This window comes from Podarcis erhardii, assembly GCF_964252035.2.
Source record: "Podarcis erhardii genome assembly, chromosome: 5".
NCBI classification, from domain to species: Eukaryota; Metazoa; Chordata; class Lepidosauria; order Squamata; family Lacertidae; genus Podarcis; species Podarcis erhardii.
This window is the reverse complement of record NC_138509.1, coordinates 53,016,196-53,028,957: the sequence shown is the minus strand read 5'-3', so window position 1 is coordinate 53,028,957 and position 12,762 is coordinate 53,016,196. Positions and strand designations below refer to the sequence as shown.

The window sequence follows — 12,762 nt, the reverse complement described above, 5'->3', positions numbered from 1 at the left end:
AACAGAGGTAAATATGTTCCAATAAGCTTCTTCTACTTAAATATTTAGACCTTTATGGTGGCAGTGCAAGATTTAGGAAAGATATACCACAGCATCCATGAGTCTTGCGCTGAACCTGCTGGTTATTTTGCAATCAAATACTCTACTGTCACTTATACATGCAAAAAAGCTGACTTACCAGATGGTCCGAGCTATGGCAACTTATTTCTTTATTGACAATATGCATATTTTACTATTACATTTTGGTGAAGGCTGCCACTGATGTGCAATCTTTATAACTACAACTAATCCAGAATGTAGCAGCTAGACTGGTGACTGGGAGTGACCACCGAGACCACATAACACCAGTCTTGAAAGACCTACACTGGCTCCCAGTATGTTTCTGAACACAATTCAAAGTGTTGGTGCTGACCTTTAAAACCCTAAATGGCCTCAGTCCAGTATATCTGAAGGAGCGTCTCCATCCCCATCATTCTATCCGGACACTGAGGTCCAGCGCCGAGGGCCTTCTGGCGGTTCCCTCACTGTGAGAAGCCAAGTTACAGGGAAGCAGGCAGAGAGCCTTCTCGGTAATGGCACCTGCTCTGTGGAATGCCCTCCCACCAGATGTCAAAGAGAACAACAACTACCAGACTTTTAGAAGACATCTGAAGGCAGCCCTGTTTAGGGAAGCTTTTAATGTTTGATGCATTACTGTATTTTAATATTTTGTTGGAAGCCCCCCAGAGTGGCTGGGGAAGCCCAGCCAGATGGGCGGGGTATAAATAATAAATTATTATTATTATTATTATTATTATTATTATTATTATTATTATCAGTTGTTGCTGTTTTAATTGTAATTTTGCATCCACGAGCTGCAGAATTTGAAAGCGACATTTTGTTTTGATACGCAGTGCTTGTTATTTCAAGTGACTTACACAAATCCGCATGCACCATAATTAAAATTCTGTCCTAATCATCAAAGGAAAGTGAAGGCCAAGGCAATGCATGTCATGCATATCTTGTTTCTCCACTGATCATCCGGTAAAAATAAATCACAACGGATGTCACGTAACCTCTCCTTTCATTGTTTAAACAGCTAGAAAGGCTAATGTGCAAAACCCATTCTAGGAATCCCGTATGAGTATGAAAATATGCTGTACAATAACTATTAAAACATTTCTATAATAACTCCAATACTTTTTAGTATTATAAATAATGTTACAGCCTAGTTAGTACAAGAGTGTTTCTACCTGCCTCGTCTTTGCTGCTGAAGGGGCTTAGGGTACAGCAGATGTGCATGTCCAATGCCCTCTGCCAGGAGGGGGGCTTTAATGTTGTGGAGGCTCCTTCTGCGATCACATAAATTGCAGTCGATAGGACTGCTGGTGGTAGCAAACAAAGAGACTCAAGGCAGACTGTTATGAACTGGGAGTGGAGCAGAGCCAGCCATGCATCTGCTGGTTCCAAAGCTGATCTGTTCCCTAGAGCAAAAGATTGTCTCCTCATTCCCTCACAAAAGTCTGCTTTGAATTGATCTGCCCTGTACAGTACTTTCCCCACTTCCTCTGTTGTGTCCCCGTGTCAATTTTTAGATTGTGGATTTCTCAGGGCTAGGCCCTCTTGAACCATGAATGGCACCATGCACATTGATGCTGCTATATGGGTAGTAAATAAAAACAGCACAAAGAGAAATGAAACTAGTTTATATCTCAGAGTGCTACTGTATAATGGTAGTGTGTAAATGCTGTTAATGTTTTTAGAAGGTGAAACTAGGATGCGGGTGGCGCTGTGGTCTAAACCACAGAGCCTAAGGCTTGCTGATCAGAAGGTCCGTGGTTCGAATCCACATGACGGGGTGAGCTCCCATTGTTTGGTCCCAGCTCCTGCCCACCTAGCAGTTTGAAAGCACTTGAAAGGATTATACCATCCCAATCAAAGTTACAACAGTGACAATTCAAAGTTGATTGAAACCCTAAAATTGTGGTTATGTGTCATCAAGACTCAAGCAGGTGAAGATTTACAGTGGAGTAAAATGGTATTTTACAGAGACAAGACCATCACACAAACTTCCACAGATTCCACATTTGTCCAGGTTATCATGCGATAGGGGAAACTTTCCAACAGAGAGGCTTAGTCAGCTGATGAAAGCCACACACTGTAACTGTCTCCTCCTGATTCAAGAAAGCATTTGCTAAAGTAATATTGTCTTTTGCATGTATAGTGAAGGGATATTACTGCCTTACCCACCACCTAAAGCTGGTGACAGCATAATCCTTGATCTACATTCTGAAAGTTTAGAAAAGACTGGAGTGTGAAACTTACCATACCTTTGATGTTTACACATGCTCTTGGATCCCAAAATACTGCCTCATGTGACTATTTTCTGTTCCCTTCTTAATTCTGAAACAGCAACTGTTCACCACTAAAGCTAAAAGAAAAGAAACTGAGCAAAACATAATATGCTCCTAATTCACAATTATTATTTTAAAATTATTTTTATTGGATTTTACTGTGCACAAACTCTGTGAGATTTGTGGGGCCAAACAGGAATGTTATAGCAGAACAAGCAACATTCAGATCAGTGTGCTAGTTGCTCACCCAAGCCCACGTCTATAAGCAGAACTTGTAGTCAATGAAGTTTACTCAGAATAGGCCACTGAAATTAATGAACATGACTAAGTTAGGTCCATTGATTTAAGTGGGCCTATTCTGCGTAAAACTTAGTTAAATACCACCCAGAAATATTTGCATTTTTCATCTGGACGTGCTCACTCAAGAAGTTTCAGCCACAGAGACAGGAGGGAGGAGCAAAGCCCTATAATAATCAGGGCCATTAATCCCAGGAACAGTGGGAGTCAGTGCTGCTTATAACACTTGCATGCTCAAAATATAAGTAAATGAAAAAGTGAGTAAATATCTATTCACAAGTATCTCAGAATTTTCTTTGTGAATTGTTGCATCTGGAGGGCAGGAAACTACCGTACTTTTGGAAAGGAGGATGAACTACCCTCATTTACAGTAAGTTACAAAATACAGCAACAACTACCTTTCACTGAAGTTTTCATAGCCCCAGGGGGCAAGAATGGTTAAACCTCCTAACTATTTTGTCTATTGAGTGTGAACTTGCAAGAAATCAATTTTGGGGAGATGATGTTTTTGTAATTAAAAATAAACTTTAAAATGAATTGATCTGTTTATGGAATGTTTGGTGCTGTGTTAGTAAACTAGAATAAAAAAATAAAAACAGTGAAAGGATATTAATTTTATGAATACCAGTCAAAAAGTTACTAAATAGCAGAATGTTTCTTCAAGCCAGTTGTTATGTTAAACAAAAGTAGCAGACAGGATGTGCGTGTTTGCGGGGCATGGTAGAAAAATCCCAGTGTGGATCAGAGTGTAATTTCAAACATATGGCAAATGCAATTTCAGAATTAGAATGTAAACTTTTATTGCATGAGTTGTGATATTGTATTAATAGCATGGGACTGTGGTATGTGTGATGGAGGGGGCCTGTCTTTGATGGTTGTACTGGGCCCTTAAATTTAGAGCATTAAATAGCAGTTTAACATATAAACAAACTGACACGCAAGTTCTGTTATAGTATAAGCTGATTATTCAGGAAGCATAACCTGAATAGTTTGAAACTTTTAAAATTAATTGGAAAATTGCCTAAAAACACCACTGAAGAAAAACATTGAATTAAAGTAATTCTTTAGAAGAGCTAGTGGCAAAGGTTCTGTGAGCGACTATATTTTGCTGTTCTTTTCTTCCATTGTTTTTGCATGTGGCAAAATCATTTTCACTTCAGCCAAGTGGATGTAAACTGTATGTAATTGGAATTTTCCACTTATTCAGAGTGGTTATTGTATTTTTACAGCCGCTGTACACACTTCTTGTACAGGTGTGAATGTCTATAGGAGACAGGGCAGTTGGAAATAGGCAGGGCATATTTCACAAAAGAGTAGACATTTTAAAATCTGAGAATAAACTGAAGTCTAAAATACATTTTGGCTTACAATGACACAAGACAATCATATAGGATTGGGTTGTGCAGCCTTGGTTCTTTGTTGCTCCGTCTCTTCCAGGCTCTTGTTTAGATCCTATCAACCTCCCATTTTTCATAGCCCTGCAACACGGCTGGCATTTAAGGAATCAAAAGCATTTGAATAATTCAGACCTTTCCTTTTCATCTCAAAGCCCAATATGGATTGCCAGGTTCAAAAGCAAAAATTAAGAAATGATTTCACCTGCTTAAAAACATGGTAGGAGAAGGGGGGCAAATCTACAGCACACTTGAACTGGACATTTTCCGTTTTCTGAAACCCTTGGAATGATAGGTTTTCTATAGGGTGCTGTATGGGAGGAGCCTATGGTTCTCTAACTATATGGTTTTCAGAGGGCAAAGTGTGGGAGCACAAAGTTGGACATTGTATATGTGTATGCGTAATCTTGCACCATTTTTTATATATAGAAGATCCCAAGTTTTCCTAAATGATTTCCAGTGCAGGTAATTTACCTCTTGTTCCTTCAGAAACAGGGGGAAATATCCTAAGGCTGGCAAAACATACAAGAAAAAAGAGCAATTGATTTGAAACTTTAGAACCAGGAATAGTCTGGGACAGGACACTGTTTTGCTACCTTGTTTTTGCTCCTTAACCTTGAAATTGTTACATTTTCATAAAGCCTTTGTCTTTTAATTATCTATGGCCTTTTTGTGTGGATAGGATGTTTAAACTAGTTTTTAAAAAGTAAAATTGTCTTCTAGATTGTTTAGATTGTTGGTTTTTTACTGCTGGTTTTAATGTATGTTTGTGTACGCTTGCTTGTTTTGCTTAAAAGTCACTATGAGTTGCCATGGCAAAAAAAGCAACAAATAAAAAAAATACCATGAACTTACAGACTTTCTAATCCTATCTCTAACAGATAATTTTCAGAAGTCTCACCAAACTAAAATTCCCAATATTTTTAATGGAAAGCCATAGCAGTACAATTAGTAGAAACCAATATTTATAAGTCTGTAGTATATAGGTGGTCTTGATGAGAAGGAAGCATAGTTTCATGGAATGGGCCAAAAGTATAAAGAAAACTTGTAAAGCAAAATGGAAGTTGATGAAAGGGAACGCTACATACCTGAGTTTGGAACTGTAAAAACATTTCAGAGTTCAAGAGGAGACGAAAAGCACAAGCAGATGTAAAAGTGATGAAAGAGGTGTAAATCCTTACTGTAGTAGTAAGGCTAGTGAAATTAGAAGATGGAAAAGCGCACCTGCAGTAAATACAATAATAAATCAGGCATAGTTTGGGATTACACATTGCAGTCTGACTACTCTCATTTTATTGTTGTGAAATCGTTCTTCTTAGTTTCCCACCCTCCATTCATTTTGTGTAACAGACACTAAATCACCACTTAGCCTGAATATGAAAAAACTATAATTTAAAAACAATCCCCTGCCAACTGAACTGCTTTTTTTGTTTAATGCCACCTAAATAGTCTTCACATAAATATTTTCCCGTAGTGTTTAGTTTTAACTACTGAATATGACTGACGTTTTAAAGGTCCTTTATCTTGTTTCACTTTCAGATATATTATTCCTTGATATAAAATGGTGTCTCATATACACTTTACACTCCTGTCTTCCATTTGCATAGATACCGGGGTTTAAATTGGTAATATTGTTACAAAATTAAACTCCATTATTGTAGGTGTTATTTTCCTTTCTTCTCTACCAAGAAACTTGCGTAGAAAACATTGCCTATTCAGGAAATTACAGACATATGTATGCACACAGAAAAAGTGCAAGCTTAAGGCACAATGTGAACAAATCAAAGATTAACCTTCTGTAAGGCCAACTTAATTTTTTGAATCTTTATGCTTTATGAAAAATCAATTAGCTTCAGAGGCTGAAGCAGGTAGGCAGCTGCTGCGTCTCAAGAGAGCTGCCTCATATGGGTCACACCGATCTGACTAGCTGCCACTGAGGAAAAACAGACACTGCTGTTGAGAGGGTCCCACGGGAGACTTAGTTCTACTTGGGTGATCCTCTCTCTGTGCTAAAACGGTACACCCTGCAGCAGCCCCTCCTTCCATCCCATCCCAAGCAAGTAACTGAGCGACAGTTCAAGAGAACAGCCACCTCCACTTGCTTGCCTGCCCTTTCCTGCTGCATTGGCACTGGGGATTGGGCCCAGCACTGCCACTCAGATCGGTAAATGAGCAGATGAGTGATGATGGCAAGGGGCAACCACCACTTCCGCAGTGTGGAAGCTCAGATGCCACACTCTCCACAGACTCACATTCCCTCTGGGTAATGCAGCAAGCCCTGCACAGAGATAATGACCACAGGTGGTAGCAATTGCCATGGCAAGCAGCAGACGCTGCCTCCTCCCATACTTTATCCCTCTGGGTGGTACATTAGGTCTTCTGGGTCCAACGGCACCCACTGCACCACCCAGAAAGAATGAAAGCAGCAATAGCTGCTCCTTGCAGGTGCCTGCTTAAGTGAGCAAGCAGTGGAAGCTGCAACCAGCTGCTGCCTCCTGCTTCTTGGTACTCTCAATTGCCCTCTGAGTGATGGTGATGGGCCTCCTAGGGGAGTGAGGCAGAGAAGCAAAGGAGGATGAGACCTGCCAATGCCACGTTGCTGAGGAAATTCCAGAAAAATGACCTGTGCTCACCATGTGACAGTCAAATACACTTTGTGGCATGACTATTAGCTGGGAATTTTCTCAGTGCATCTGTAAGAAATGAATAGATGTGCAGGTTTCACAGTTAACTACTGTATATGGAAGGGTTTTGTTTTTTTTGTTTTTTGTCCTTCCAGATTGAATCCTATGTGAAAATAGTGACAATCACATATTGGGAAAATCAGGTTGCGCAATGGAAGCTGACCTGGTGCTCTTGCTCAACAAACCTTCTTCTTCAGAAAAACACAAATCTTTTGCGATAAGATAAGGAAAGTGACAGGGAAATGCACTCTATTGACTTTTCTCAGCAACAGTTGCTTCAAATGTTTACTGAGCATTTGTCTTGATTTGTTCACACTAAGTTTGTGAGGAGCTCATATGCTGCTTATTGAACACTCAATGGTGATGTCGAGCAGTTGTTAACTTTCCCCTTTCCTTGGGGAAAATAACCATGGGGTGGGGAAGGGGAGCAGATTTGCTGTGCAAGAACAGCACATAAACTTTATTTTTGCAACCTGAATTTGTTGGCATTTCATTGAATTCCACCCTAAAATAAGGACAATCCGAGGAAAAGTGAAAATACACTGGAAAGCGCAGGGGAACAAATGGCTTGAGGCAAAGCCCACAAGCTGCCAGGGAACAGATCGGAATGAACGATCAGCAAAAAGGTCGTCTGGAAACATAACGGGGCGAAAAGTCTCCTCAATCACTTTGGCTGCAATGTGGGGTTTTAGGGGTCCTGTGAAGGGCTGAAACACACGTCGTCTTGAGGAGGCGAAACACCGCTCCGTGAGGCGCGAGTAAAAGACCACCTTATTCCCACAGGCGCCTAGAGGCGCGCAGGCGGCCACGCGAGCGAACCTCTCGCAAACGACAGGAGGGCGACGCGAGTGGGCCAGGCGCCACGTGCGCGCGAGAGGCTGCGCGCGCCAAAAAACGCTCTGGCGGGTGCAGGCGCGAGGCGCGGAATGGCGCCAAAACGTCCTGAGGGGAGAAGGAAAACAACATGTCGCTGCGCCCCGCGAAGGCTGCGCGGGGGGGGGGGGACCGAGACGCTGTTGGCGGACCCGGGGGATTTCTCGGTCCGCGCGTCCCAGGAGGAAATGATGGAAGCCTCCCCTGTCCGTTATGGGAGACTTCTTACGACTATCCTAGGTCCTGGGCGCCTCACTGCAGCGCCCCTTCCCCGTCAGCAAAATCCCCGCCATGGCCAGAAGCCTCCGTCCTGGCGTAGGAGGGGGCCCCTCCTCCCTCCATTGGCTCCGCTGCACCAGGCATCGCCATAAATGCCTCTCCGCAGCCTCCCGCTGCCCCCTCAGCGCAGACACCTTCCAGAAGGGCGAGCGGCCGCGAGGGGCACTTGCCGCCGCCGCCGCCTGCGTCGAGTTCCTGCTGCACACGCTGCCCGGCCGGGGTCGGGTGTCTGGCGCTCTCCCCGCGGCTTCCCAGGGAGGCTCGGGTGGTGCTGGCTGACCCGCCGCCAGCTGCCTGAATGGTCCCCGCGGCTGCCATGAACCAGGCCCCGGACCCCAATGGCCCCGAGCAGCCTGAGAGCAGAGATGCCCGCGCCTCGGCTCCTCTCCAAGCCGGAGCCGGAGGCGGCCCCTCCAGGGGGATGCCGCCGCCGGCGCCGAACCTGCCCCAACTCATCCAGAAGTAAGAGCCGCGCCGGGACGTTGCTTGGGGCGAGGAGGGCGGCGGGCGGCGGGAGAGAGGCGGCGAAGAGGGGGGGGGGGGGTCTCCGGGCTTCCCTTTCGGCTCGGTGGCGCTTTCTCTCCTCCCTCTTCAGCGCAGGGCCAGCGAGGTTTGTTTGCAGATAGGCTTCCCTCAGGGATTGTTTAATAACTTTAGTGGTCTTTCCCCCTCCTTTCCCTGGAGTATCTCCGCGTGGGGCACATACCCAAAAAGGGACCCCCATTTTATTCTCCAGGGATTTTTTTTTTAAAAAAATCTTTCTGACCTTCCGCAGCAGCCGTGAGATTTTCTTTGATATATCAAATCTTATGGATATGGCTCAATTTTATTCCTGCGCTTTGGTCGCCCGCTGCCTTTTATTTTAGGGAGAAAGTCTCGCCCATCCTATGTTTACAAGCATGAGGGTGTTTCTTCTACACTCTTCTTGTTCACATATTCATGTTGCAGCTTTCGCGTTTCTTGCCCACTTTTTAAAGGCTCCTCTTGCTAAGGCCTCGATGGGAATTAGATGTGCGGGAATGGAAATCCAGGACAAGTTGCTGCTGTATGTAAAGAGCACCAACCCCAGTGGGTGAAACGGGCTTGCTTTTTGCAGTCGTACGGGTCGTAAAACACTGATAAGAAAGTTTGCATAATTACAGCAGACTGATCTATTTCAATTTCCGCATATTGTGGAAGAAAATTGGTATGTTAATCTGCCCATGGGCTCTATGTATTTTCTTCTTAATTAAATGAAACGCCTGAAGATTAGCTGAAATTGAAATAACACTGTGTAACAGATGCCATTGGCCTGAAGGAAAATGGTTATATGTATTGGATTCAAAGGTTCCCCCTCCCCCCCAAAAAATCTGGCTAGAACATTAGTATAAAATAAATCCTGGCAAAATTTTAAATAAACCAGAAAGTGGTTACAATAGCAGACGTTGCTATAAGAATCATAGTTTGCCTTGATGACTAAAAAAGACATGGTGGAGAGATAATTTTGCATGTGGTAAAAAGTCAGCTTTTAATATCATTGCCTAGAGGTCCCAGAGAAAGTAGTTCTTTCTGTTGATTCATCAAATTTGCTGTATGAAAAAGAAAGGCTGTGGTGGTTTGTGGAGTAATCCTAGCTTTCTTGATATTTGTGCACTTGTAAATCTGCCTCCCATTGAGAAAGATGATCTAGGCCTTCAAAATATGGTATGGTGCTGTAGACCTCACTTACCAGTATACATTATTTTGGGGGGTTCCACAACCACAAAATTTGATGGAAGCATATTTCAATATTATTTTCTGATTGTTCTTCTATCCATGCAATCCTTTGCATATTTTCTCAGAACTAACTATTTTCTCACTGAATCACTGAGTTCAGTGGGGCTTATTTCTTCATGTTTTTGATTGCAGCCTAAGCACAACAACTTTATGAGAAATTATAGTGGTCTAAAACAATATATTTTTCAGAAACATTTTTGTTGGTTAATGCTGAAATACACAACCTGCTATCATTATGTGTCTTAAAAAATGGAGTTAAAGAAGATAGTTCCAGCCATTCTTTATCATGGCGGCATGGCGTAAAATTGCAAATGTCAAACTTCCATCTATGGAAGTGGAACTTGATCGCGGTATTTGTAACTGCGTTGCATAATTTAATCTCTTATTGCATGTTGACATAATTAATATGCTTCAATATTAACTGTAGTAAACAGAAAATGTTTAGATACATGTTGTTATTGGTTCGTTTTCTGAAATAGTTGGAAAATAATATAGACAGTGATTGGCATAAGAATTTTGAAAAGTATTTTGTGAACTGAACACAGTATTAAATTAAGTTAAATTAAAACAGCTATTAGAAAAACAACTCAGAGAGTAGGCCGTCAAATTATTTTGATTGTTAATTATTTTCTATTACTTTTACACATGTAGAAAAGTTCCGAAAATTGCTTTGCTTGTAGGTACTTACTGTCATCACATACATTTTGTTTTGCTCTATTTATTTTCATATTGCTGAAGCAGAATTGAACTGTTTTTTACAAGATCCACCAGTATTCTAATATTCCTACTCATAAAATGGTTAAAAATTGATATTATTGTAAAAATATGTAAAATGGCAGGTAAAATGTTTATTATTTTATAGTAAAACAAAAGAAATAGCAGTCTTAACTCTTTATAGGAAAGAACTTGATTAAACTCTGAGCAATTCAGTCCAATATACTGGTAAGGAAGTATTCTGCGCTTTCTGGACAGAAATATTTTTCACAGGTGTAATTGTAAGCATTATACATTGAAAGTTATATATTCATTTATACACAACCATTGACTAAATCTCATAATTATAAGGTTTTAGCTAATAGCTTTACATTTACGTTTATAGAAATGGTACAATTTCAGATGGAATATAGTAATTTTTGCTGTGGGGTGTGGTTTTTAATCTGGAAAAATACGGTTTTGTGTAGTGGGGAAATTGCAAGGAAGAGAAGGAGTAAGAATGCAGCATCCTGTATCCTAAATTAATATGGAAGTTTAAATCTTCTAACAAATCAAATTATTACATATTAAAAGTAATTTAAAACATGATGAAAAATACTGAGTGCTGTGTTCATGGGAGACTCTTCAAATCTCCGCTCAGATATTGAATTTGTGTAGCTCTCTGGGTGGCCTTGGGCAAGGCAGCATCTTCTGCGGACTTCGTGTTAACTCTTTATCCCCCATGTCCTGCAGTTGTAGATTTGTATTCCGGTGTTTCAAATATAATATCAGTTTTGGTTAGGCACCTGCGATATACTGATTACATTATTTCACCTGTTCTTTGTTTGAGTGGTAATGCATAAATGCCACCTGATTTAGGATTTTTAAACTGGGACATCTGACTTCCTAGGGGGTGGAGGATTAGTGAAGAGCCTAGGTCTCAGATGGGGAAAGCAGCCGCTCCTTAAGAATGTGGAATCTGGATGAAATTACCAGTATATGGGCATGTTTAGGCAATGGTATTACAGACATGAAAAGGATTTGGCTGTATTCTGGCTGGGTGAGCGGAGTTCTGAAGAGAGGGCAGAAGGTTGTGGCAGCGCGATGTTTGAGAGCTTGCAATCGAAACCAATGGATCTTGGATATCTATGGTGCATTTACCGGGGTGGTACATGATAGGAAAGTAACTATTGAAATAACACTGATGGGAAACAAACAGCATCAGAAGGGACTGGATGAAACAAATTTTAGAGGCAGCAATCCACTTCAAGTTTAATCAGACTTAAATTGAAATCCTCTTTGTGCCTACCCAGAAGTAAGCCATATAGAGCACAGTGGGAATTGCACCCAAGTAAATGTGTATAGGATTCCAGACTTAAAAGTATGATTGAGGAATGTGCGTGCACATCCTTGATGACATCCACAGTAGAGGTTAGTTCTGGGAGAATTCTGTTCTCAGACCAGTGGGAGTAAGAAAGGAAGACTGCAGCAAGAGATTGGATTGTCCCTTATAATCCTGCCATCAACATGATTTAAGCATATCTGGCTTTTTCCCAATTTCTAGCCACTATAAGTTGAAAAAAAATGACAAAGCTGTGTGAATAAATCCTTCAAGGGAATGTGTCAGGATTTAGTCTGGGCCTTTTCATGGATTGCAGATTTTAAGATGAGTTCTATACTCCCTGCCCCTTGTACACAGTGTGACGTACTTCTGAGAAGTCCTGTATAGAGTTGTACTGTAATATATGAACAATGATGATATAAGTTCTATACTCCCATTTCTTCCAAATGAGCATGCTTAGGACCACATGCTATTAGTGTTTTTGTTTTACATATGTTGATACAGTATTAAGATTTCCTATCAACAATTCCCTAAAAACAAACATTTTGGGGAAAAGTACCGTAAGTACTGCAAGAGTTGTGGGGAAAGCTCACTTAATGAAATACCAAGAATAGATGTGGCCTTTCGCACCTTATGTCCCAAAACAGATTTGGTTTCCAGTTAAGAAAATAAACTCTTGAAATAATCTAATTTAGTTGCTCTTTTTGACATAGTATTTAAGACAAAGTAGTGTAAGATTTGCTTATTGAGTTTCAGTTTAGTTATTTAAAACTGATTTATTTTGTTTTCTGTTGACTGGTGTGAGGCATCAAGATGTAGGATTAGTCTTTGTAACAAAAAAAGCTTTTGATATAGTTTGCTTATAATTATATTTCTAGTGGTTTGACTTTCCAAATGAGTTTCGTATTATCATTCCTTTGTGGGTGTTTTATATGTATTTGAAAGTTTCATATAAATAACAAATAAGTTTCTCTGTTTTGGGATTTTGATTTCCACTGCCTTAGCCCACCCCTCAGTTCAGATGAAGGACACGTCAGATAAACTCCTCCCCTCCCCCGTCTTGCCACTTTTGTAAAAATAAACAGGAAGTAAATTGATGTTCACACATATTA

General features: G+C 41.1%; 1 protein-coding gene and 1 long non-coding RNA gene across 13 annotated transcripts in view; one reads left to right on the top strand and one right to left on the bottom strand.

Moving 5' to 3' along the window:
- Positions 1-7,585, bottom strand: part of LOC309342674 — a 32,005-nt gene extending 24,420 nt beyond the window's left edge. For 2 of the 8 annotated variants that reach the window (XR_014156974.1, XR_014156975.1), the window contains exons 1-2: positions 5,113-6,726; positions 1,233-2,410 (exon numbers count right to left, since the gene is read on the bottom strand). This is a non-coding gene — a long non-coding RNA (uncharacterized lncRNA). Of the gene's footprint in view, positions 1-1,232; positions 2,411-5,112; positions 6,727-7,181; positions 7,301-7,478 lie in introns of those variants that run through there. The other 6 variants (XR_014156977.1, XR_014156978.1, XR_014156972.1 and 3 more) reach the window with 5 other exon arrangements.
- RBM20 (RNA binding motif protein 20) overlaps positions 2,501-12,762 on the top strand; it is a 111,321-nt gene continuing 101,059 nt past the window's right edge. For 4 of the 5 annotated variants that reach the window (XM_081863390.1, XM_081863389.1, XM_081863388.1 and 1 more), the window contains exon 1: positions 8,146-8,322. In XM_081863390.1, the coding sequence (XP_081719516.1) occupies positions 8,159-8,322 (164 nt within the window). In that variant the 5' untranslated portion in view covers positions 8,146-8,158. Of the gene's footprint in view, positions 3,001-8,145; positions 8,323-12,762 lie in introns of those variants that run through there. The other variant, XM_081863393.1, reaches the window with a different exon arrangement.